This window comes from Mandrillus leucophaeus, unplaced genomic scaffold (assembly GCF_000951045.1).
Source record: "Mandrillus leucophaeus isolate KB7577 unplaced genomic scaffold, Mleu.le_1.0 Scaffold584, whole genome shotgun sequence".
Lineage (NCBI taxonomy): Eukaryota > Metazoa > Chordata > Mammalia > Primates > Cercopithecidae > Mandrillus > Mandrillus leucophaeus.
In genome coordinates this window covers 415,406-437,368 of record NW_012106297.1, presented here as the reverse complement: position 1 = coordinate 437,368, position 21,963 = coordinate 415,406, and the positions used below count along the sequence as shown (strand labels likewise).

Genomic DNA, 21,963 nt, shown 5'->3' with positions numbered 1-21,963 from the left:
GACTGTAGGATCAGTTTTGTATTTTTTAATTAATTTTTCTTTTCCTTAGTATTAGTTCAGAAGCAGGCCTAGAAATTGATAGCCAGCAGGAAGAAGAGCCGGTTCAAGCATCTGATGAGTCAGATCTCCCCTCCACCAGCCAGGATCCTCCTTCTAGCTCATCTGTAGGTGAGTCCCTGCCCTTGAGCGCAATACAGCTTTTATACATCAAACTTGTTTGTGAAAACACTGCTTTATTAGTAACAAATTAATAATCATTTTTTCCTTTATTTTAAAATGCTTTATTTAAAAGAGAAATTTTATTATTAAAGGGAACTTGATTTATATTGAAATCATTATTCTAAGAATATTCTGGCATCGATAATAAGAAATATGGACATGGTGGATCTATCCCAAAAGAATAGCTCACTCATGTTTCATCTAGACTAATGATTGTCAACATGTTTTGTAGAGCTCTTGGGTCTTTTAGAGGTGCTACAGGGGTTGTAGTGGGTGGGTATACTGGGAGGGAGGCTAAGGAGTGCTAGGGCACTCCAGGCCTCTTGACTCTGAACCACAACAGCTCCATTTTTATTTGTTCTACATATTGGGGTTCTACATGAGATTTGATGTGGAGAGTTAAGGGGTAAGAGCTCTGTTGCTTAAAAAAATTGTTTGAAATTTACTGATGTAAACAGTTTCAGAGTTTGGCTTTTCAAATTTTTGAAGTTAATTTTGAAAAAAGGATATGTATTCCTATAATAGAAGTTATTTTTTAGAATAACAGTTAGCATTTACTGAACACTTAACTGTGTATCATGCAGTATTCTGAGCCCTTTACTTATATTTACTTATTTGATTCTCACAACTCAATGTGGTAGATATTCATCCACATTTTATAGATGTGGAAGCTGAGGCACAGAAAGGGTGAATAACCTCTTCAAAGTCAAATAGCTAATAAGTAATGGACAAGCAACGATTACGCTGAAGAAGTCTGGCTCCAGAGACTCCACTCTTAAACAATACAGTGTACTAGCTCATCTATCTCAAATTTTTAGACAGAGAATTACCTTTATTATTAAGGATATACAGTACTTGGTCATTCAGTCTGATTATTTTAATTTTTAATTGCTTACAGTGGTAATTCTTAAACTCTGCCATGGAACCTTCAGATTTTAGGGCAGACCTGCTCAGTTATTTATTACTTTTTTAAATCACAGAACTTTGCTATCCCAAGATCTCTTCCCCTGCTTCTCAGCTGCTTTGATGTGACACATCAACCTATTGGCTAACATCCCTAATATCTACCGTTTCATATCTGGTAACTTTACATTTCTATACGTTATGCAATATGGATACTCATAACTAATCTTGCAATCAGGATTTAAAATAATGTATGTAAAATACAGAACCATTTCATACACAGTAAAGCTCAAAAAATTTATAACTATCATATTCATGATTACTGAGGTTTTGTGCCCCCAGTTATATTTTGATGTCCCATAAAAATTGGCTTTCCTCAACACAATTGGCACTTGTTATATCTTATCAGAGCTTGTATGAGAAAAAATGGTGGTTGTTCCCTTTAAAGTATAATATGAAATTACAATGTCTTTAAATTTATTTGATAATGTAAAACTGGACCTCCCCCATCTGAGTATTTGGTCAACAATACTCATGCTACATTGTCAACAAATATTTGACAATGCAGCAGGCAGTCTCATAGGAAGCATCATAGGAAGCATCACTAAGAGAAGGCGACATTTAAGTGAAGATGTGAAAGAAGAAAGGGATCAAAGCTGTGCAGTTACTTAATGAAGAGCATACTAGATCAAAGAAAATATTAATAGATGCCAAGTCCATAAGGCAGCAGTGTGTCTGCTTGTTCAGGGTCAACAAGGAGGCCACTGTGGCTGAAGCACAGTGAGTGAGAACAGAGACTAGCAGGAGATATGTTAGAGGCGGGAGAAGATAGAGTAGATCATTGTAATTGCCTTGGCTGTCATGGATACTGGAAGCTACTGGAGGGCTTCACACAGAATAATGACATGACATGATCTCATCAGTTTGGCTGCTGTGTACTGAAGAGATTGAAAATGAATAATGGACAGAAACAAGGAGAAACTTTGGAGGCTACTGCAGTAATTCAGGAAAAGATAGTGATGGCTTAGGTGAGATGGTAGAGTTAGGGTTGTGAGAAGTTGTCAGATTTGGGACATATATTTAAATTTGACCATTCAGGATTTGCTAATGATTGCATTTGGGGTGTCTGACAAAGAAGAATCAGATATAATTTGTGTTCTATTGTAGGCGGTTTGCTGAGGGACTTGATATTTTGTTTTCTGTTGTATTTCTTAGCACCTGGTACTATGTTTGATACATGGGTAGTCAACAAGTAAATATTTATTAATATAAGTGAATAAATGAAAAAAGTCAAACACTTCTGGGTTTTTTTTTTGTTGTTGTTGTTTTTGAGACAGGGCCTTGGTCTGCCTGGTTTTTTGGGGTTTTTTTGAGGCAGGATCTCACCTGTCTCCCAGGCTGGAGTACAGTTAGCTTGATCATGGCTCACTGCAGCCTCAACCTCACCCGGGCTCAAGTGATCCTCTAGCCTCAGCCTCCTGAGTAACTGGGACTGTAGGCATGTTCCACCATGCCCAGCAAATTCTTTTATAATTTTGTAGAAACAGGGTCTCGCTGTGTTGCCCAGGCTGGTCTCAAACTCCTGAGCTCATGATCCTCCCACCTTAGCCTCCCAAAGTACTGCTTTTTTTGTTGTTCAACCATTTACCCTTTTTTGGTTTGTTAAATGTTCCTCATTGTTTGAAAAAAAGAATTGAAAACAAATGGACAAGTCTGCATCTTATTCATTCTTTTAGTAATTAGTTTGTATCATTATAAATGCTTTCTCATTTTTTCACTTGCTTTTGTTTTATCTTAATGTTTTTTGTAGATACAAGTAGTAGTCAACCAAAGCCTTTCAGACGAGTAAGACTTCAGACAACATTGAGACAAGGTGTCCGTGGCCGTCAGTTTAACAGACAGAGAGGTGAATTTCTGACATAACTGGATTACATGATAGAACGTGGAATAGTAATAAATGGAACAAGTTTTCTAATCCTTAAGCCTCCAATTTATTTTTTTTAATGTTCCAAAGTTTTATTAAATAATTACATGTTGAACAGGTGATATTTACCAATCTGTAAACTTCATGTAGACAGATTTGTATACCTTGGGTATACAGTAAATATATGCTTATATTTTATATTTATTGATTTCTTCCTTAAATCCAAATTAAGATTTGGAAAATATGAAGTGTTATGGTGTTATATTCATTTGTTGTATCTCTACATCTCTACCTATTGCCATTATATTGTTATTTTTTTTATACAATGGATAAAGCTTTGTGATTATGTTTTAGCTAGTAAAAGTGTAAAATTTTAATATTTCCATGTCTTCCAATATAACTTTTAGATTGTACTTATGTCACAAAAATATTAATATGCTTGTAATAATTTCCATTGAAGTTGTAGAATACCCAACAGTTTTATATCCATAATGCCTAGATATTTTTTATAATGAAGTAGAGTAAGTGAATACATGAGTTTTGAATTCTTAAAAGATATATTCAATTTGATTCTTTTTTTTTTTTTTTCTTTTACAGGTGTGAGCCATGCAATGGGAGGGAGAGGAGGAATAAATAGAGGAAATATTAATTAATTGGTCTGTAAACAATAACAACTGTGAATAAGATTTTCAAATCTGTTTTAGTGTAATGATTGTCAAGTTTAAAAACATTTTTATATATAAACTGGTATACTCATGTCAATATTCTTTATTAATAAAATGTTTTTCAGTGTCAAAATGTATTATTCTTTTCTTCATTAGTTGACTCCTCCTTTGCTCATCAGTCTAAGGACAGTTGTACCAGACTTTGGATAAGGTCTGCCCAGAACGAGTAGTAATTGCTCTTGCTGTTCTACTAGGCACATCAATGTTATAGTATTGATCTAAATGGAAGAGAAAACATTTTTTTAGTTAAAAGAAAACAATGCCCAAACTAAAAAATAACTTATATTGACTATTATGCTCAAAGACAATGTTTATCATTTTAATAGAGATGTTTTTACTAATTAATTTGAACTTTATAACAGAAAGAAAAACAATTGCCTAGACTTTCCAACCTTTCAGCTTTTTTAATGTTTCAGAAGATTGACATTTCACCATCTTTTTGTAAAATCAGATTCAACTCTCGTTTATGAAATAAGCATTAAAGAGTAACCAAGTTTGAAAAATAATTTACTTGGGTTCTTTTTAAAAAATACATGCGAGTGTCATTCATATTATGGAATTACAGGCAAAATAACTTAGATTTCTGGGCATTTCAAAGAAAAGCATCCTGAGTAACACAATTTAATTGATAAAGTTAGTTTCTCAGGCACTTCTTTTCTGATCTTACAGACTGCAATGATGCAAATCAGTATAACCTTGTGCCAAACAAGGTATCTGTTAAATGCCACAAATGATAGAAGTAAAATATTATCGTCAGTAGCAATTTTACTCTAGTAATTGGATGTTTTATCGTAATCTCATAAAGGTTAGAGCAGAATTGAATTGCAGTGCCATTCATTTTAATTGAAATTAAAGCAAAAGTCTTAACTCTTTTCCACAGCAATTAGAATTAAGTATCATAGTGTAACTTCTCACATTCAGTCATCATTGCAGCCAGCATTTTTACTTTATCTTCATTATTTTCACAAATGATATCACCTCCTTGGGAAACTATTAGTTAACAACTTACCTTTAGAAAAGGCATAGTAATCATAGCCATCAGGTGTTCTAATGTTGGGCAGTGATACAGCTGAGGTAACCACATTTGGAAGTCCTCTCCACAGTGTACTCACTTTAACTTCATTATGAAGGAAACCTGTAGATGACATGTTTAATAATAAAGATACCAGATTAAAAGGCAATGTACTATCTTGGGAAGAGCCAGACAGATCTGAGTTTTAATCTCAGTTTTTGCCCTCTGATGTAGAACTATTGAAGGTTATAGATTGGTATATAAAAATAGTTCTTGGTAAGAAGTACTTGATAAATAGTATTGGTTATAACTGACAAACCTGAACAAACTGCTTTCCTTACCCACAAGGAAAAAGAAAGTATTGGTCTTTGGTTATTCACTAAGGCAAGTGGATGAGTTTTTCATCAGTAAGCTTAAATTATTAGGGCTGTTTGATCAGTATCTATATTTCATAAGCCTTACTGTATAAGAAACTGTATCACATCTACTTATGTTTAAGGATTTTTTTAACAGAATAAAAATGTTACCTTTGTCTTGATAAGCCAGTCTGACGGGTGAATAGTGAATTCTGATGGTGTGTGTTAGAGAAGGTCCTATAGCACGTTCAAAGCGACGTCTCCTAACCTGTGTCGTTTCTCCATACACTGGATAATTTAGAGCAGGCCTTCTTCCAGGGCACTTCTGTACAGGTTCCTGTTTATAAATATACTGCTGAATACTGCCACCTGTTATGTGTTAGAATATCACATGGAAAATGAAAATTTTAATCCCCTCAGAAAAGATGGAAAGCAACTTTTACAATGTGTAGGAAAAAATTTTGTTTCATTTTTCATATAATATGTCGATATTAATGGCTGTTAGTCAAGGGTATTGTAAATTATTAAACCCTGAAATACTTGTTGAATGAATAGATGCAGCCAATTACATGGTTATATATTTAATTTCAATTGAAAGTGACAAGTGCTCACGTTGGCAGCACATATACTAAAATTGGAATGATACAGAGATTAGCATGGCCCCTGTGCAAGGATGACATGCACATTTGTGAAGCAAAAGTAAAACATTCTATCAGTGACCTGAAAACTCAAATGAATTGTGATTTGCCTGTGAAGAAATCTAAGTAAAAATTGAGGACAACAAGAATACTACCCTCAATTTTGATTTTTGTCACTGAAAATATTTGATTCCAGCCATTAAAGATATCTTTTAACAGTAAACTCAATAATAAAATGCTGAGTGTAATTCTTTAAAAGTTTTGTAATCTTGTCAGTTATGTAGCACATACCTCTCTTGAAAAAATACACAGATTCAGGCCGGTTCTTGTATTTAGCTATTGAAAGCGCTGCCACTATTTGTCCAGTTAGTCCTCCAAATCCTTTGACAATTGGTTTGGGATACCCTGCATCTTTTATATCATTGGTAAAACGCCAGTACTGAGAATCCTGATAATTTAAAAGAGAAAATTATGTTACCAGCTTTGGGAAAAAAGATTAGGAACTCATTTCTAGATTTAAGTATAGAGAGAACATGTTAACTTAGTTGAATGGTTGAATTTTGACCATTAATGTTATCAAACTTGCTTATGATTAAATTTTGATGATAGTTTAAAGTGCGGACACTTATATTGGAGGTTAAGGTGATATATGTTGTAATAAACAATGCATTTACAAATTATAATTAAATTTCTCTCACAAAGATAATTGTGTTACCTTAAAGAAGAAAGTTTTTCCTTCACAGTTGCACCTAGTAAAAACAGTATCAATGGGGGAAGGAATACCCCAGACTTCAGTAATTCTGCGAGCTGGAGATGGTGGACTGAATGGACTTAGCATCCAGAAATAATGACCTAAAATTTAAGGAAAAACATCAGCCTACAAGCTGAATGCTAAACCTATCACAAAAGAAACCAAAATGGAAAAAAAAACAAAAAAAATGTAGTTTTCTTATGCATTGTATGACTGGAAGTTTAGTCAGATCCAAAAGGTAGTGTTTGAACATTTCTGAGAGCAGGTATTTCCCAAGTCCGAAATTTAGCATAACCTTCGAGATATTTTAGTTTTCTAGTTTCTTTAGAACGAGCTATTGGTTGGGCCAGGTGCAGTGGCTCACACCTGTAATCCAGCACTTTGGGAGGTCCAGGTGGGTAAATGGCTGGGCCCAGGAGTTTGAGACCAGTGTGGGCACCGTGACAAAACCCTGTCTTCACAAAAAAAAAATACAAGAATTAGCCAGGTATGGTGGCGCATACCTGTAGTCCCAGCTACTCAGGTGGCTGAGACGGGAGGATCGCTTGGGCCCAGGAGATTGAGCTGTGATTGTGCCACTCTACTCCAGCCTGGGTGACAGAGGGAGACCCTGTCTCAAGAAAGCCTTTCGACTTTGTGACTTACTATCTCTTTAGTTCTCAATTTCTTTATCTCTTAGAACTAAGGAATTATAATTTAATGGCTAACATCTCTTTAGCCTCTACTATACAAAAAGGAATTATTTTCACATTTAATCTAAATATGTGTTAAGACTGACTAGCAGAGAGTACAGCAGAGAATTAACATGAAATAACTTTTCTTCTGTTACCCTCCGACAGAGTGTAACACTTGAACACATCACAATTGAGATGTTATTTTCAAATAAAGCAGCGAATATGCATGCTGATGTCATTTCATTTGGTATGAAATTAAAATTTTAACAACCGCCCAAAAGAAAAAAATTGAACTACCTTTTAAATCTTAACAGTAGGAAAAAAACCTCAGTAGTATCAGTTCAGGGTCTTGATTTTGTTTTGTTACTTTGTCTAATTTTCTTAATCCAATATTTCCATTATTACTCTCAGATTCTCCTGTGAGGTAAGTTTATCAATCAGATTCCCCTCCAGAAAACAATCCAAACTAGCACTCTTCCATGACTTTGGTTCTCATATATGCCGAAACAGAATGATGAGAAGAAAAATAAACGTGTACATAGCTCACCTCGGAATGCAACTAATGTCCCATTGCGCAAAGTAGTCAGTCCATCTACTGGCCTACCATTGCATATATCGGTCTCATCTAAACAAATTAACAAAAACAAAACAAATATAGAACAAAATGAGAAAAGTATGTATGTTTTTTCAAGTCTTTCCACAGGGTTCTATTTCCTGTTTACCTTTTCTAAGATCTTGAAGAACAGAGTTTGACGCCTTTGCATAGTTATATACTTGATAATTCCATTTTACTTAAAGATGCTACTCTTCAAAAGTATTACATGAAATAAATTATGATGAATTGGAATGGGCCAGGTTACCTAGATTTTCATGTAAACTAGACATTTATTGGATGTATGAACTCAATGTGAAATTGCATCTTTCAGTTCTGATTGCCCTCCCTTTGGGTTAGTTTGGAAAATGATACTACACATTTTTGCTTTGCATTGTACTTTTAAGAATAGACTCCCAACTAAATTTTTTTGACATTCGATGTACCATCTCTGGCTCACAGACACACACATGCTAAATTCCCAACCCTAAAGTATTAATTTCCTAAAGAATGAATAAGCTTACTATACGCCTCTGCTTACCTACAGGGAAGCTGTAAAACTTCACAAGTTAATCAGGTCAGGTAATACATCTCAGTCGAGTGATACTAAACTAAGGCATTCTGGTTCATATAGATGTAAACTAACATTACCAGCTTTAAAAATGAAAATAACTGATTCTTAATACCGGAAAGCATGGGGTTGATGATAATGCCTTGATTGGGTACTCTCAGTGAGTAATCCATGCCGGGAATAACTATAGGCGTGAACACATGGGGCCTGGGAAGCATGTGAGGTGTTTCTCCTTCAGCACCACCTGCATCTTCATTCTTTGGATTTACTTCAAATAGTTTGGAGTTTGGAGTTTGGTTAGGTCTGGTGGTGGTTTGGAGCATGGCTTCTGCTACTCTTGAGGTAGGGTTCAATTCTGGCATTGTTGATGTCACCTTGGAGGGAGTTGGTGTCGTCTTTGGTTTTCTCACTCTAGGTGTTGTTTTTGGCTTTTTGGTAGAAGTGGGCTTTTTGGTAGAAGTGGGCTTTTTGGTAGAAGTGGGCTTTTTGGGTGCTTTGGTTGGCTTTTGAGGTTTAGCAGTTGTCGCTTTAGAATTAGTAGCTCTATCTTTTGGTTTAGCTGTTTCTTCAGGTTTGTTCATGATCTCAGTTGTAGTAATTGTCTTTTTTGTTGTAGTAGTTACTTTGGGTGCAAGAGTAGTTGTTTTAAAAGTAGTAATTTTGAATGGTGTGGTATCTTGAGTAGTGGTAGATGTTACTTCTGTGGTTGTAGTTGTTATTTTGGATTCGGTAGTTTTTTCTGTTGTAGTTGCTGTCTCTTTTGTCATCTTAGGTGCAACAGTTGTAGTTTCAGGTGTAGTACGTATGTCTCTTTCTGTTATCTTGTCTTTAGCTATTGTAGTCATTTCAGATTTAGTCACTGCAGGAGTCTTAGTTGTAGGTACACTGGGTTTCTTGGGACTGTTTTCAAGAACCTTTGGTGTGGGTTCTGCAGAAAGCTCAGGAGTTGATTCATCAGGGCTTTTGTGGCTAGTGGGAGGCTCCATGGTGGTAGTTGGAGTAGAGGCCTCTGAAGTGGTTGCAGGAGGTGTCTCAGGAGTAGTTGGAGCAGGCTTCTTGGGGGTAGTGGGTGCAGGCTCCTTAGGGGTAGTTGGAGCAGGCTTGTCAGAGGTGGTGGGTGTGGGCTCCTTGGTGGTGGTGGGTGCAAGCTCCTTGGGGGCAGGCTGCTTGGGAGTAGTGGGTGCAGGTTCATTGAGGGTAGTTGGAGCAGTCCCCTTAGGGGTAGTTGGAGCAGGCTCCTTAGGGGTGGTTGGAGCAGTTTTTGGAGCAGGCTCCTTAGGGGTGGTGGGAGCTGGTGCCTTGGGAGTAGTGGGAGCAGGTTCCTCAGGGGTGGTGGGAGCAGGTTCCTCAGGGGTGGTGGGAGCGAGTTCCGCAGGGATGGTGGGTGTGGGCTCCTCAGGGGTGGTGGGTGTGAGCTCCTCAGGGATGGTGGGTACGAGCTCCTCAGGGATGGTGGGTGTGAGCTCCTTGGGAGTAGTGGGTGCAGGTTTCTTGGTGGTGGTGGGTGTGAGCTCCTTGGGAGTGGTGGGTGCAGGCTCCTTGGGGGTGGTGGGTGCAGGCTTTTTAGTGGTGGTGGGTGCAGGCTCCTTGGGGGTGGTTGGGCCAGGCTCCTTGGGAGTAGTGGGTGCAGGCTTCTTGGTGGTGATGGGTGCAGGCTTCTTGGGAGTGGTGGGTGCAGGCTCCTTGGGGGGAGTTGGGGCAGGCTCCTTGGGAGTGGTGGGTGCAGGCTCCTTGGGGGGAGTTGGGGCAGGCTCCTTGGGAGTGGTGGGTGCAGGCTCCTTGGGGATGGTGGGTGCTGGCTCCTTAGTGGTGGTGGGTGCAGGCTCCTTGGGAGTGGTGGGTGCAGGCTTCTTGGTGGTAGTTGGGGCAGGCTCCTTGGGAGTAGTGGGTGCAGACTTGGTGGTGGTGGGTGCAGGCTCTTTGGGAGTGGTAGATGCAGGCTCCTTGGGAGTGGTGGGTGTAGGCTCCTTGGGGGTGGTAAGAGCAGGGCCTTTAGTTGTAGTTTCAGCTTTGGGTGTAGGTTTAGCCGGCACTTTAGATGTAGGTGCTAAATCTTTAGCTGATGTTTTCTCGACACTTTGTGTCTCTTTAGCTGAAGTAGTCTCTTTTCCATCAGTTGAAGTCTGTTTATTTGTTGTAGTAGGTTCTTTAGTTTCAACTGTTGTCTCTTTATTCGTTGTCAAAGATATCTGTTTAGATGTATCAGAATTAGGTGGAAGACTGGGTCTGGGATTTTTTGGTTTTGCTGTTGTGATCTTGGGAGATGTGGTGACTTTATTGTGTTGGGTGGTAGACGTGGCAGGAGTTGTGGTGACCTTGAAGTCACCATTGTCCAATCCACTTCCAGCTTCATCTACAACTGGTGGTTTGGGAGTAGGTTTCTTTTTAGTTCTGTTCTTCTTGTTATCTTTTCCTGGAGAAAAAACACATCTTGTTATTTTAGAATTTTTTTTCTTTAATAGTGAGGTAAAGATCCCACTTTTATCATTGACTAGTTGTGTGTTTCTAAGCAAATTGCTAACATCTACTATGTCCTTTAATTTGTTGTAAAATGGTAAATACTCAACCTATCTTATTGAGTTGTTTAGGGAATGAATGAGATGAGGGATGAGAAAGCACAAATTAAACTCCATACAATTAATACATGTAAGCCAGTGGCAACTTTGAAATCAGCAACACAACAAATAACACTAATTCATCTGTTTATATTAATGTTCTTTACCCCCCACTTTTCTAGTCTTATTCTTCAGTGCCCAGTGTCCCTTCCTTCCTCCTGGAAACCTAGTACTACCATCTTGCTGCAACAATTATCTCAGAGGCCTCTACAGCTACCTCTGAGCAGTCTGCCCCAGTCACCCGCACAGTCCCTGCTTGAGGCTTGTTCCCATACCTAGGGCTATTAGCCACTCCTTTTCTTCTGCGCAGCTAAACTTGCAAGTCCCAGGGGACATAAGTAGGAGATTAGGGTGCCATGGCAGCAAAAAGACAGTATTTATCAAGGCTTTCCCATAGCAGCTACCCCACAGGTGAACTACAATTCCCAAGGGTGGCTTTGTGCATGATTTTCTGGGTGACTAAAAGATTAAATATCTGGCTATTTATCTAGAGAGAATGCTTCGGAGGAAATCACAACCACTTAGAGTTCTTTAAAACTCCCTTATCCAAAAATTCAGTATTTCCTGGAGAAAGAGAATATATTTTAGAACCAGACCTTCAGGAAATAATAAACAGCAAAGGAAATCTCTTTTCAGGCAATAATAGCCTACTCTGTAGCACAGTCTCTACTAGAGAAAAATCAGCCAGATATATAAGTTACTAGGAAAATAAAGAGGATTTGTAAAATATGGATAACATTTTTTCCATAGAAGTTTGTAAGAATTTAATGAATTAATACTTGTAAAACACTTAGAACAATAGTATATAAATGTTTGTTAAAATAAAGCTGGGGAAGGGAAAATGAAGATGCAAGGAAGATGAAGGGGAAGAAGCAAAATGATATCAAGTAAATAAGAGTGACAATAGAACGCCATAAATAATCATCTCTGGTGCCATCCTGTGGTTCCACAGTCACTGCTACAGCATCTTCTTATCCTTTGCTTTTAGAGTGGCTTCTGAGATGCTTGGCACTAATTTCCTGTAGTAAGTATTCATTTGATACTTTCTAAGATAATAGTTTTAAAGTTATATTCCCCCACCCCATATTGAGATGTCTTCATTCTACCAACACGCACTACTTTTAAATATAATCATTGTTAATATGGCATTGATATAGTCTTTGATCTTTATCAATGCTCAAACCTTTGAGTTTCTTCTGTAATTCTCTATTAGCAGCTGAATTTTTGGAAGACTTGATTTTCCGAATTGTTGAAGAAGAAGAGGAAGAGGAGGAGGAGGAGGAGGACTCTTGATTTTCAGAAACAGAATGTTCTATAAATCAAATAGAAAGTTTGATCACACCAACTTGATTTAAAACAAAAAAGAACTGACAGTCTAAATAGAGCAAGAAGTGCTATTTACTAATCTACAAGTATCTGGATTTTGCTTTTATTAGTAATATGACCAACTGCCTTTCAACTGTCAGTTAAAAGCAAGGCACCTGGGCTTATCACAGATACTAGCAGTATTACTAGTATCTCTCAACTTTCCCATATCCTCCAAAACACAGAATCAAATTATTCTGCAAAGAAACTCATGGGATGGTTTTTGTTTTTTACAGTAAGATGTGTCCCTTCTGATTTGTTTTAACCCAGACTCATGCTGGGTTTGGTAAATACAGAAAGACCTGAGAGTTTATACTTTGTCTTAAACTTTACTTAAAAGCAAAGTCTAAAACCTTCAAGTGTAATGAGCCTCATGATTCCTAAGATTACCCTGTTCTCTGAGAATGGGCTTAGATAAGCAGTCACCTACAAGTTATTTCATCTAAGAAAGCTCCTTTGATTATATCTGTCATCTTCCTACCTTCTGTTATTTCCTCTGATTCTACAACTTTCTTAGTCTTCTTCTTGTTTGGTGGTTTGGGTGAACGTTTGGTTGTTGATTTGATGGTTTGAGATGCTCCTGAAGGTGGAGGTGCTTTCTTTGCAGATGGTGGTGATGTGGGATTATGCACTGAGGCCAAGCAAGACAAGTCAGTTAACATCTTGTTTTCATCAGCAGCTCTAACTGTGAAAAGCACAGATGCATCTAGCTTCAAGAGTAGATGCTGGTGACAGCCAGTGCAGGCAGGCTCCAGCCCAACACGAATGACTCCATTTTATTCTAAGGATGCATTGCTATAAAATATTAGTTCTCAGATTGTTGTAAGTTATGACAGGGAACAAAGTCTCAGGAATCAGAAGACCTGAATTCCAGTCCTAGACCTACGAGCCTCTACCATTGTGACCTTAGGCAAATAATTCTCTTGAACTTCATCTTCCTGTCTACAAACTAAGATGTTTATTCAAGATGATTTCTAAAAGTCTTTGCCTTCAGAATTTTTTTTCTGTTTTAGTATTCGTTTTTTGTTTTAATATTCATTTAAATTAAATGATACCAATTTGCCCTTTGTTTTTTTAATTACAAAAGTTCCAAATGAATATTCTTGTGAAAAGTTCACACCTTCACATTATGCTTTTCCTCAAATGTGCTTCCCTTCCCAAAGATACAACTGTTAATGGTTTGGAGTGTATCTTTTTAACCTTTTAGTCCCCTTCCCTCTTCTGCTTCTCAGTCTAGAAGAGAAAACACGGAACTTTTAATTTTTTTTTTTAATCATTAGGAACAAGAGGGACTAATGAAGGATACAAAAACAGAGAGTATTGGGGACTCTCTGGGTACAGAAGAGTTGTGATAAATTGTGCTGCTCCCAGCAACATCGCCCCAGAACCCTATTGCTATAGTCTCCATGAACTGGCCACTGCCCCTCTCATTTCTCTTGCCACCCAACAAAAATGTCAAGTATCTCAATTTGAGAAACAGATCTGCCATGTACTAGCTCGTGCTCTTGGCCAGAATGGTTAATCTCTTGAACTCTGTTTTCTCTCTCCCATTCGGAGACACTTGGATGGCTGGGATTCCTTCAATTCTTGAAATGTTATGATTTTTAGATGTATAGACACCTGTAAGTGGTATCTATACTGAAACAACTAGGTGGTGAATCTCAAGATAGTTGGGTTATTATACTTAAACAATAAAGTATTGAGATTCTGAGTGGTTTTATTATTTTAAGTTGGGACCCTGACTATCTTATGAATTCTGTAAAGAAAGTTGGCCAGCATTTCCTTCATCTTTTTTTTCACTGAGTTCTACCTAATCTTTAAGTAAGCTGACCAAACATTTCTTAGCATAAAGTATTATCTTTATCAAAATGTTCTCTCAATGTCTCATCACTTTCTAATCATCTTCCCTCCCTACACATCCTCTGCCCAAAACAAATTCTTAGCTTTCTTGTCTCACAGCCAAAACAATTAGGGTAATGAGTAAATATGTGTCACTCATCATGGGACCTGCTAAAAGCTGCAGGAAGGGTGAGCTCTGAGTTTTTTATTACAAGGGTGTTGTCTTCATTATTTTTGGAATGTTTTCCCATGAAAACATTGAACGGCTAAGAAACATCTCTCAACTCTGCTGATTAACAGTTTTCCACTCTGTTTCTTCACTGTTCTAAACAAGCAGGAGGTGAAGGCTTGTTTAAATAAAATGATAAGATTGATTATGCAAGCAAAGCTTGTCTTCACCTCCACAAATATTCTTGTTTTTACAAAGTTTTATTTAAGAACAACCATTTGGTAAAGGAAAGTAATTCAGTATTTAAGTATGTTTTTAAAATCTTTTTCTATAAAATCTGGAGCCTTTTGTTATATTCTAGAGTAGTCCTTCAAGACCTATAAATAGAGAAGATGATTTTAAGATGGGAATATCGCTTGTTATTGACTTTACCATGCACATGTATTGGAATAGAGACTGCTGAAGAGACTGCAGAAATGGGAAGGAACATGACAGTTAACAACGTGTTACGTAGATTTGCCTGTAAATTTAATGGCTTAAACTAATTCATAAATTTACTTGTTTAGGGAAGCTGAAAGTGTTGCTTGTGTCCTTAAACATATACTCAAACACTGAGGCCAAAAGCACAGATAGCTCAAAGGATAGTTGACTTTGTGAAGTCAGCAAGGGTGAGACAAGAAATCATCAAGTGAGTTGTTTACTGTTGATTTAACCTGAAATTGAACCATATCTGAAGAAAAAAAAGACATGTGCATTCAGCCTCATCCTCTGTCTTTCCCCTCTAGCAACATCTTGTGCTCCTGGAGCCTGGCTGAGCCTGGGGGTGCTGCTGTTGCAAGGCGCTTTTCTTCTTTAATTAATCTCCACAACACAAAATTGTTATGAAATAGCTTATATGTTAGTAGAATCAAGGCATGAGATGGACTGCATGTTAGACATTAGCAGTGATGCTAAGGTCGGTGCACAGATCTGCCTGTACTGAGAAGCATTGATTGGTACTGTGATGCTTACCTTCTGCACAGAAACTCTCATAATCAGGACAGCACTTGTCATACTTCTTACATTGGGCGTCGCAGTCACACTCCCTCCCTCTCTCGAAGGACTCAAAGCAGCGGCCTTTACAGGAAAGCTCTACCCAGAGCAAAACAAGAAGTTACAGGTTATTAATTGCGAAGCCAGGCCCGTGTATTTGACAGCCATTTCCCACCTTAGACTCGACTAGGTTTCCAAAAGTTCATTTCTAAGTCTTTTATTTAAAATTTGAAGTACATCATCCAGGAAAAATTAGATAGTATCCCAGATGGAGACAGCCCAAGTCAAAAAAGAAATATGGTGACTGAGGGCCACTCTTCTTGCCGTTCAAGACGTCCTGATGCTGCCTAAGTTATTCACATGTATGAACAATGAAAAATCGGGAAATGTCTAAATAGTGAGGTACACTTAATATGAAATCTCTTCATCCTTCTCCTCTTCACACACTGCTTTGTAATAGATTCACAGTAATTGAATGTACAGATCTCAGCAATATATTCCATATAAATATATATCTGTATATATATATATATTCCTATAAATGGGCCACTTTTGAGGCTTAAAAATCATTTGTAATGCAGAGACCCTTATTATGACAAACTGAGAAACGTGTATAGTTGAAAGCTTTCAGCCTAATCTTATAGTGTGGACTATGTTAGGGAGGACTACTCATTTAAAACAGGAAAATTTAAAAAACCTTGGTTAGAGGTACCAGGACTTACCAAGGCCTATTTGAAATAATTACCCACCCAATACATAAATTGTGCAATGTACTCCTCACCTTCACATTCAAATTCTAAAGCAAATATACCTTTCAAATAATTTTAATTATAATTTTCTTAAATTGAATAGAAAATGTTTCTGTGTTAATAACAAAATGGTCCAAAATATATTCAAGTGAAACACTACTCACAATTTAAAATTCAGACCTTCGAGTTTAACTGAAATTCATCATTAAACACTAGCACTTTATCTTTAAAGTGCCTTTTCCAGGTAATTTAGAAATATATTAACATCAAAAAGTCAAATAATAGACAAGATTATTCCACGCTCATGTATTCTTTTGACGAAACTATTGAAAGACCTCATCACTAGTCGAGGACATCTCTGATTGTAAATAATTACTCCTTACTATATACTTAATGACTGCTGACTCACCGTATCTTCTCTGTTTAAAATAAGACATTTTACTTGGAACTAGTCAATAACCTTGTGCAAGTGACAGATTTCCAGGCTCCCCTTACCCTCCCCAGTAATCACAAGCTTTGACACCATCCTTAGGTACAACGCGCTGCAACATTTATGCAAGTGAAGGAAAAGGCACTTAAGCAAAGGAAGTGATACAGTGGGAAAACATCACTGCAAGTGGGTGCAAGGGGAGGCTCAGTCTCACAGACAGCACTGCACGAGGGTGCAAGGGGGCACTCACAGACTCACAGAGCTGCTTAACAGAGGAGACACTTGCTCTCAGGACTTACCCACAGTGCAGACTCTCTTGAAATCAGGGCAGCACTCCATGTAGTGTTGACAGTTATAATCACAGTTGCAGGTGGCATCTCTAGAATACCCTTCCCCACATCTCCCTGCACAGCTTGATAAATCTAAAATTATACAATACTGGCGTAAATATGGCCAAACCACTTTATAGAAAGGGAGCAATCTAATGAGGGGGACGAAGCTGCTTGGTGAGAGAGAATTTTATTGACCGAGAAGGTGTTGGAATGATGTTAGCAATAGGCCCAGCTGATATTTGGCTGATGTCTTAGGTGATCTCAGTTATGTCACTTTATTCTTCACTAGATTGAGATAAAAAATACACTTTTGAAAAGCAGGCAAAGTAATGGCTTTGCCTGAAGAGGGTGATATTCCTAAGGGAGAGGTGGCAGCTACAGCTACTACCGATGCTGTGGCTATGATGATTAGCAGTTGACATTTATTGAGCTTCTCTATGCCAGGTACTGAGTCATACATTATCTCTAATGCTTATGAAAATGTTTCCAGGATTTAATAGCCCTTTTTTAGAGATAAGAAAGCTGAAACACAGAAATTTTGACAACTTGCTCATTATCACACGGCTAGTTAATAGTTCCAGTGTATCTGCATCGTAGACTAATTAATACCTTCCAATTATTTGCAGTGAACTCTTTTACTCTTATAATTGTCCTAATTTAGATAATACATTTTATGGTCACCTTAAGTAAACAATCCATCCAGAATTTGAACTCTGATATATCTTATTTCAAGCCTGAGATTTTTCCACCCATCGCATCGCCTCCCATTCCTGATGATAAGCTTAAAGCAAGCCGGTTGCACCAGCACAAACTTTACTGAGCTTTTTCTTTCTTAATTGGTGGGAATAACTGGATTTTTAAAATGTCAGGGAAGCCAGATGCTTAGAACCACTGCTAAAGTGAGAACACTTAAAATAACTGGGCATAACTATAAAGGTCATGAACAGAGATTCTCCAGGCAACAAATAAGCAAACAATAATAAAAGCATACTCATTCTCAAATATTTTTAAAAAGTCATTTGGAAAACACCACCTTAAAACCCTCCCTGAGAAATGACTGCAGGAATGTGACAATGGAATCCATCTCTGGAACAGAAATTGGCAGGTGCAATGTCCTAACTCCACAGAGGAATGTTGAAACACACTGAAAACAAATCTTAATAGAGTCCAGGAATGCCAAGGTCTGAATATGCAAATAAAACAGTAAATTATAGGACAACTTTCAGAACATTTTGCATACATGAATGCATAACACATACAAAAATGTATATATAGTGTATGTATATAAATACATATATTATATATAAAGAAAAAAGAGAATGAGATGAGGTTGAGAAAGCAAGAGAAGCAGACAAGACAGTATCAAGAGATTTTTTTTTTATGGTTGGCAGATTTCTGAAATAAGAAATCAACTGTAATCCTGGCACTTTGGGAGGCAGAGGCGGGCGGATCACCTGAGGTCAGGTGAGACCAGCCTGGCCAACATGGTGAAAACCCATCTTTACTAAAAATACAAAAATTAGCCAGGCATGGTGGTAGGGGCCTGTAATCCCAGCTACTCAGGAGGTTGAGATAGGAGAATCGCTTGAACCTGGTAGGTGGAGGTTACAGTCAGCCAAGATCATGCCACTGCACTCTAGCCTGGGACAAAGCAAGATCCTGTTTCAAAAAAAAAAAAAAAAAAAAAAAAAGGAAATCATCCTTACAGGAAAAGTTTGTTTTCATAGACTAGGTGTCTGTCCTACTTTTATTGCTATTAATTATAATCATTAATTTTATTTATTTATTTATTTTTGAGATAGAGTCTCACTCTGTTGCCCAGGCTGGAGTGCAGTGGAGCAAGCTCGGCTCACTGCAACCTCCACCTCCTGAATTCAAGAGATCCTCCTGCCTCAGTCTCCGAGTAGCTGGGATTACAGGCACACGCTACCACACCCGGCTGATTTTTTGTATTTTGTATAGAGACAAGATTTTGCCATGTTGCCCAGGCTGCTCTTGAGCTCCTGACCTCAGGTGATCTGTCTGCCTAGGCCTCCCAAGGTGCTGGGATTACAGGTGTGAGCCACCGCACCCAGCCCCGTTAATTTTAATTTCATTTATTTAATGAAAATTAAAATTAAAGTAGCACTGTTTTAGTGAACAACCAATTGTATTACAGAGCAAAAGGCAGTTTAGAAAGTGCCCCCAGTGTTTTGAACCTTGTCATATTGTTATGCGAAAGCCGAAGGGTCTGGAGATACTGGAGTAGTCATCGTTCTCATTGACTATTCACATTTGCTTTCATGTGTTTTCCCATCTTTTCTTATCTAAACAATTCTGCAACTTATGCCTATGCAGACAGTTACCACTCTTGTTCAGGTTTCATAAGAATCTTTGTATTTTACTGGAAATGTTTACTTTAGAAATGTAATTTCATCATAACTGTCATGAATCTGGATTTTTATTCTCTCAGCTTTTGCTTATCAAAGGGGAACAAAAGGAAAAGAAAAGAAAAATCCAAAGCTTGGCATTGTTACTCTTAATCCATCTAGATGGCATGATAGCATCTTCTACTAATGTGATTACACTGAGTGTACTTTAACATTCTCTAAAAAATGAATAACAAGAACTGTTCATCCAGGACCTATTTTAGAGGACTGTGAAAAGTTTAATGTTATAATACAAAATGACAGTCACGTCTGTATTTGTCCATACCTGGATGAATAGTTCCTGTAAGAAAAAGAGAACATTTTCAAGACTAATAAAATGCCATTTGAAACACTGTAGTTTATTATAATATGGTATCTATGCCTAAATGATGCCAAAATAAGTTATCAATAATTTATTTGATTTAAAAGACCAAATTGTTCAACATATAGGCAAAAAATATGTTATCTAAATATTGTTCTTTTTAGCTATTTTTATGATACTATATAGCTCCAGCATAAATTTATGATGAACTGTCTGCACTTTTTAAACTTTTGGGAGAACCATAGAAATAACAAGTACCAAAATTATTATTTACAGAAGCTCAAAACTCTCAAAAGGAGAAAAAGATGAGAATTCCGAAGCACTTATAAACAGGCTACATATTGTATATTATTTTAAGGTTGTATGATATATTAAACTCAGGCAAATATAAATTTTTAGAAATATATTTCTGTTGTTATAAAAATCAAGACTGAATGATTAGCAATAGTTGTTAAATAAAAGTATGTTCGATGGTTAAGCTACCTTGAGATGAAACTTGCTGAATCACGAAAACAGACAGCAGCAACAACAGGTAAATGGGAAGTGTTTTCCACGCCATGGTTGTTTTCGGGTACCATAGGTACCCTTGCTGAAAATAAAATCAAGGTATCAGAAAACCGCTCTTTCATCTCACCACTAACTTAGGCTTGCACTATACATGTTTCAGTAGTTTTAAAAATGTAACTTAATAATAAAACCATGCTATTCTTGAAACAAGACTTTAAATCAACTTTAATTCTACAGAAAATATTTGACCATTAGACTTAATTTTATGCAGAACAAATCAAGTCACCCTCAGCCATATTATTGACAGTTTTAATATTTAAGAAATCTCTAACATAGAATAGACTTATCTTAAAACTCTAGTCAAAGTATAGCATGTACTTACCAGTGCAAGGTTAAAATTTTATCTTAAGGAAAATAATAACCTGTGTCATTGAAATGTAATTTAATAAGCATCATGGAGTTACTGTTCCAACTTTTCCTTAACTCTCAATATAAATTCAGAGACTTCCAACAGGTGTATTGCATAAATATAATCCTTTTCAAAAATTTCCAACTACTATCCTTATACATTTTTTTCAAATACCTCTAATGAAAACACATTTAATTCCATGAAGCAAGTTAACTTTGACACTTACCTGTAAAGGATAGATGAGTTTATCCCATGTCCTGGAAGTCTTATATATCAGTGCAAATATAGTGGGATGAACCAATTAGTCCAAAGGTTAGACAAAATCAACAGTGACAACCTATGAAATCAAACTTTCCTCATTTATTGGAAGAGGGCCCAGACGACTAGACTTAGGCAACATCTGGAAAACACTTCCATTAAGCAAAATGACTACTACAAAATAAATTTAGATTTATTGGCCAGAGCACATTTCTAATTTCTAAGTGAAGTGAACAAATTGTCCTGAGATGGTAAATAGCTCTGGCAGGCTTCGACTAGTATATTGAAGCAGCAACTGTAAAACATTCACATACTGGTATCACTTCTTTCTTTCTTCCGTTTTCCAGTTAAATCTAGCAAAGGTGGCTTTGACATTTACCTAGTGTTAGCTTGTGGTATACATTTTATATACTTATACCATTATATCAAATGTACATTTCTTGAGTAGTTTCATTTTCTCTGAGCACAGAAAACATGCTCTCAGTTACCTGCAGGTGGATTATTGACACGGGATTTTCTAGCTTCCTTTATCATCTTAAAAACCTGCTTAAAAACCGTATTGATATTTTCCTTAGATCCCTCCTTTAAGATAAGCATGCTTGGAAAAGGTCTTTTAAATTACTAATTTTGCTTCCTTTCCACAATGAAAATGTGAACCATCACCATTGCACAGCTAAGTCAGCTCAGCCCAAGGCTTTCCCCCATTTTCATATGGAATGTATCGGTGTGAAATCTTACCCACCAACATAAGGCCTCTCTCATGTCCTAGCACCTCCCTGAAACCTTTCCAGATCAAATTCAAATCACATCTAGAATTATAGTCAACAACTGTACTACATTTTACTGAAAGTATCTGCTCATCTGTCTCATACCCCCAACAGACTATGATTTCCCCAAGGACAACCAACACATATATCTTGGTCTATTGCCAACAAACAGCCCAGTTGTTTCACCAAGTTTATATGTTTAAAACATGCTCAGGCCGGGTGCAGTGGCTCACTCCTGCAATCCCAGCACTCTGGGAGGTGGAGGTGGGTGGATCACCTGAGGTCAGGAGTTTGAGACCAGCCCGGCCAACAAGGTGAAACGCCCTCTCTACTAAAAATACAAAAAATTAGCCGGGTGTGGTGGTGGGCACCTGTAATCCCAGCTACTCGGGAGGC

The 21,963-nt window shown here is 37.3% G+C and overlaps 2 protein-coding genes across 3 annotated transcripts in view; one reads left to right on the top strand and one right to left on the bottom strand.

Moving 5' to 3' along the window:
* TPR (translocated promoter region, nuclear basket protein) overlaps positions 1–3,844 on the top strand; it is a 62,671-nt gene extending 58,827 nt beyond the window's left edge. For both annotated transcript variants that reach the window (XM_011999156.1, XM_011999155.1), the window contains exons 50-52: positions 50–168; positions 2,933–3,028; positions 3,644–3,844. In XM_011999156.1, coding sequence (XP_011854546.1) covers positions 50–168; positions 2,933–3,028; positions 3,644–3,699 — 271 coding nt within the window. In that variant the 3' untranslated portion in view covers positions 3,700–3,844. The remainder of the gene's footprint in view (positions 1–49; positions 169–2,932; positions 3,029–3,643) is intronic.
* Positions 3,731–20,783, bottom strand: PRG4 (proteoglycan 4). Its single transcript, XM_011999157.1, has 14 exons — positions 20,769–20,783; positions 20,110–20,215; positions 16,864–16,986; positions 15,365–15,484; positions 12,827–12,976; positions 12,164–12,292; positions 10,299–10,778; positions 8,481–9,344; positions 7,750–7,827; positions 6,493–6,629; positions 6,069–6,225; positions 5,311–5,508; positions 4,781–4,906; positions 3,731–3,989 (listed from the first exon to the last, which is right to left on the bottom strand). The coding sequence occupies exons 2-14, from the start codon at positions 20,183–20,185 to the stop codon at positions 3,892–3,894; spliced, it is 2,736 nt and encodes a 911-aa protein (XP_011854547.1). The 5' UTR covers positions 20,186–20,215; positions 20,769–20,783; the 3' UTR covers positions 3,731–3,891.
* Between the last annotated feature and the right edge of the window lie 1,180 nt (positions 20,784–21,963).

What these genes read in the sequence shown, in the direction of transcription:
- PRG4 (XM_011999157.1), bottom strand. Translation starts at nt 20,185, where the DNA reads ATGGCGTGGAAAACACTTCCCATTTACCTGTTGTTGCTGCTGTCTGTT. An exon ending in TGAGAGTTTCTGTGCAGAAG is followed by an intron (nt 12,977 to 15,364) that starts GTAAGCATCACA and finishes GCTTGGCCTCAG; the next exon opens with TGCATAATCCCACATCACCA. An exon ending in CACTCCCAAGGAGCCTGCAT is followed by an intron (nt 9,345 to 10,298) that starts CTACCACTCCCA and finishes CCACCATGGAGC; the next exon opens with CTCCCACTAGCCACAAAAGC.